This window comes from Lynx rufus, unplaced genomic scaffold (assembly GCF_022079265.1).
Source record: "Lynx rufus isolate CCGP_SWC_20201006 ecotype Redwood Valley unplaced genomic scaffold, mLynRuf1.p SCAF_3, whole genome shotgun sequence".
In the NCBI taxonomy this organism is placed as follows: Eukaryota; Metazoa; Chordata; class Mammalia; order Carnivora; family Felidae; genus Lynx; species Lynx rufus.
The window spans coordinates 195,749,921-195,754,087 of NW_025814845.1; the positions used below are offsets into that span (position 1 = coordinate 195,749,921).

General features: G+C 62.7%; 1 protein-coding gene across 1 annotated transcript; it reads left to right on the forward strand.

Moving 5' to 3' along the window:
- The first annotated feature begins 978 nt into the window (after nucleotides 1-978).
- On the forward strand, nucleotides 979-3,902 carry LOC124521257 (putative protein FAM90A23P). Its single transcript, XM_047092349.1, has 4 exons — nucleotides 979-1,098; nucleotides 1,584-1,783; nucleotides 2,193-2,301; nucleotides 2,961-3,902. Exons 1-4 carry the CDS (start codon nucleotides 979-981, stop codon nucleotides 3,900-3,902), a joined length of 1,371 nt encoding a protein of 456 aa, XP_046948305.1.
- Nucleotides 3,903-4,167: the final 265 nt, after the last annotated feature.

Consider the following 4,167-nt stretch of genomic DNA (forward strand, 5'->3'; position numbering starts at 1 on the left):
GTCTCCTGACACACAGGAGGAGCACATTGGCGTTTCAGGTGCGTTGGGACGATCTGGGGCTCCCACGAGCTGGCACAGAAGTGGGCCAGGGAGGAAATGGAGGTGGTGATGCGCCTCGACTCACCAGGTGAAGGACGCTTTAGTGTTGAAGACTATTGTGAGAACAGAGACTGAGGAAAGGCGTGGCTCTCGGTGTTCCCGAGCACATGAGGTTCTGCTTCCAGAGGAACCGAACCCCAGAGTCTGACTGGTGTGAGGGCGTGCGGGAGCAGTGACAGCATCCTGCTCCATGTCGCCGTGGGGCCTCAGAGCCTAAGGAATTTTCTTGTTCACCCGAATTTCACGGCAAATGCTCATTTGCCACGGCTGACACGTGAGTTCAGCGTGGGGGCCCCGTAAGGGCCACGTGAAAGAAAAGGGTTCATTCAGGTCCTGCGTGGGGAAGCTTCCAGTCGAGTCGAGCAGAAACGAAACGTTTTCCTTGACTTTGTCTCTGAGGGTGGTTTCTCTGGGGGTCAAGTAGGAGAGGTACATTCTGGAGAGGCAAGCATCCTTCTCTTTGCACATGCAACCCTGGGTGCCACAGGGAGTATCGCCGTAGCGTGGATTGCGGTGTCCATGGGGGTCGGGACTTTGTGTGTGGTTTTCCTTCCGGAGGGCGCTGGGAGAGACTTCCCGAAAGTCTCTCCGGTGAGTCACGCAAGACCACCTCCACGGCCTTGCCTGAGGGTGCCGTCCTGCGGGTGGGTCCACGGGAGAGCGCGTAGAACATGCAGGAGGGAGAGGTCCCACCTCCCAGGTGAGGACCGTGTTTGACCTGGTGGGCGTGACGCCCCCTCCTCATGCCCGCTGGGGGAGAAAGGTTCATGAAGGAGTCGTTGTGTCTGTGGGAATGACTCTCCTTTTCCCATTGCCTCAGGAAGTCCAGAAACCCATCTTCGAGCAAGGCTGACTTGACCCTCCAAGGAGAGGGGGCAGATGGCGGGTGGTCACACCCAGCACGCACCTTCCAGACCCTTGAAAGCCCCAAACGGGAAGAGGCAACGGAGAGCACCCATGGCGCCCAGGGTTCCCAGGCTAGAGGACGAGGATCCTCGGGTAAGTGGAGCCCTGGAGGCGTGGCGAACCAGTGGGCGGGTTGGAGGGGCTGGGTCGGGTGGGGGTGGGGGAGCCATGCCTCTGAAGCCGGGGATCGCACACGACGAGGGAATGAAGACTCTGTGTCTGGAAGTCGGTCGTCCTTTCCTAGCCCACGGTGGCCTGCCTTGGCATCTCAGCAGCCTGCCCATTGGGATAAGCTCCCTCGGCCGTAGGGTCACGTCCAGCCTGGTGTCTGTCCCATCGTGGCGTGGGGCTCATTCTACGCGGCCCGAGACCTGCAATCCCAACTCCCGGTCCGTCCCTCACAGAGGCTCGGGTAGAATCCTAGGAACTTCCATCTCCTGGCACCTCCCGAGCCGTCCACGATGTGCCCTGGCCCACCCACACCAGTCCTCTGCTCCCCGAGTGTGTCCTTGTCATGACCTTTGCAGTTGGACTGTCATTGGTGCTGATTCACTGAGCCCCTCCTCCTTGGTCCGCAGCTCAAGTGTAAGGACTGCGGAGCCTTTGGGCACAACGCATCCAGCACCAGGTGCCCCATGAAGCGCTGGGACGGGTGCCTCGCCCCCCAGGCCTTTGTCCCCAGGAAGCCGAAGGAGAATGTGGAACCACGCCAGCAGCAGGACCGGCACAAGCCCGGGCCCCTCAACCAGGCTGCGAGGGACATGGACGAGGGACAAAGGTGAGGATGCGGCCGGCTCCGGCCTGCCCGTGGCCTGGCAGCTCAGGTCGCTGTGTCTCTGTACCCGGACACTGGGTGCTGTGTCGTCTTCAGACACACACAGGGGTGGGGGAGGCAGAGAAAGGAGCTCCCCGCCCCCCAGGGGACGTCACGAGCCTATTGAGCTGCTCTGGGGGAGTCCCCGAGGCTGTGTGTCCTGCGGTAGGGAGACAGGGGGAGGCGGCAGGTGACAGGCAGTGGCGCACACGGCTCTCAACGCAAGGACGTCTTGGGCCAACCTGGACGGCTCGCTGGAGTGGGAGCCAGGAGGGCAGATGAAGAAAGGAGATCTTGCCCAAGCCCCATCGCTCGCTCCCCAGGTGAAGACACGAAATGCCGCTCCTTCACCTTCCCGTTCTTGGTCGTGCAGGCGAGAAGCCCAGCAGAGGAAGGCGCTGCTGCAGAGATTCCCCAGGATAGGCCCTGGAAGGCAGCAGCGAGCCTGGAGGGACTCCACAGAATGCTGTGACTATGTGAGGGTGAGTGTCCCCCGTCCCTGCTCTCGTTCTCTCCTGGGGACGGGGATGTGACGGGCTTCCCGGCCCTCCTGGCTGAGGAAGGGGGTCCACCCCGATTCTCCACATTGGGATTTCCGTGCGGGTCCTTTCCAGCCACGTTTGCTGGGTGTCCATGATCCGGCAGGATTCCTTGCATGTGTGCTAACCGGGTGCCGGGTGGGCGTGCCAACATAATTTCGGGACGCTGTGCCCACACCTAGGCCTCTTGGGAGGCACAGGCATCTTTCCCTGGTGACACATACACCCGCCCCATTGGCCATCCAAACTCAGTAGCCCCCCCGCCCCCCGCCCCCCGCCCCCCGCCGCGAACCTCCACCTGCAGGACGCCTGTCCTTTCCCTGGAAGCCTGAATGGACGTGCTTGTCCACTTCGGGAGGCAGGCACGATGCACAACCTTTGTGGTCCGTCGCTCCCGTGGAATCAAAGCATCAAGGGGCTAGTGCCCAGTGTTTCTTCCCAATCGACGCTGAGCTGGAGGCCCTTGTCCTCTGTCAGTACACTCCTTTCCCGTCTCTCCCGGTTGTTTGCGTTTCTGTTTCTTTGCTGTGCTTGTCGTGCATGTGTCCTTGGTGGGCAGGAAGGACTGATGGCCGTTGTCTGTGTGTTGTGTGTTCCCACAGCATCCGCACAGGCCGATGCCCGTGTACACCACCAAGAGGGTGTCCGTGCTGGCGCCGTACGTCCCGGCGGAGCCTCCTAGCGGGACGCCTGACACGACACAGCTGTCCCCGTCGGCTGCTCCTCTCGGGAGACCTGCGGCGAGCACCTTCCCGCCTGCTGGCCGACAGGATGCCCAGCAAGTGGGGACCCCAGCCCCGCCTGCCCCGCCTGCCCCGGCACACCAACGCTCTGCCCGGGATCCAGGCCTCGGTGTCCAGCTGAGACAACACCGGCCCCGATGTGCCTCCCTGGAAGCTTCCAGGGCTGTCTCCAAGGCGCATGGCATTGGCCACGCCCAGGCACCAGCCAAGCGTCCTGAGGTGAGCCCTGATCCTCCTCCAACCCGTTTGGCTCCGAGTCCCCAGCCCCACATCCAGACACCAGGCAAGAGATGGGCCCCGCTCCCCGACGACCCTTGCCAGAACCCCCGAAAGAAACCATGTTACAGCCCCTTCCAGCCACCCCACAAGAGCACAGGGAGCACCCATGTGGGGCTGCGCCAGAGTCTGTGTCGTCCAGCAAGGAGAAGTGCATGTGGTCCCACGGGGGCAGCCCAGCTGGCCAAGAAGACACCTGCCTCGGTGCACAGCAGGGGCCTCCAGCCTGCACGCCCCCAACCTCACCTGGACACTCTCCAGGCGTGCACCTTGCCCCCGTGCCCGCCCTGTCCGCAGGCACCCGGCCAGCCCCTGCGAATGGTCTTCAGCCGCCTGGACAAAGGCGGCTGGAGCTCCAGGTTCATAGCAGCTCCCTGTCTGCCACCTCCCGAGAGGCCAGTCCCCGCTGGCCAGGGCCCGCCCGTCACACACCAGTCTGAGGGAGGCTGTGTGCCTGTCTCCCGGAGCATCCTCCACGATGACCTGCAGCTTTCCTCGTCCTCGGAGGAGAGCGACCGGGAGTGAGACACCTCGTGTCCTCGGACACTCGTCCTCTGGCTCTTGTGACCCCGAGCAGGTGACTGCGGAGCGGCGGGCAAGGCAGGGCCGTGACCTATTTTTGCTAAAGCAGCAATTCCCCCAAAGACCTGCAAGGACAAAAACTTGCCTCCACACCGTGTTTGGTGTCCTGCTTCGGGCGGGGAGTGGGTTGAGCGCCCACGTGCAGACGCTCATGGTGCACTTTTCCTTTATGCATCTACACCTTCTGGTTCACCTGCTCCGTCTCAAT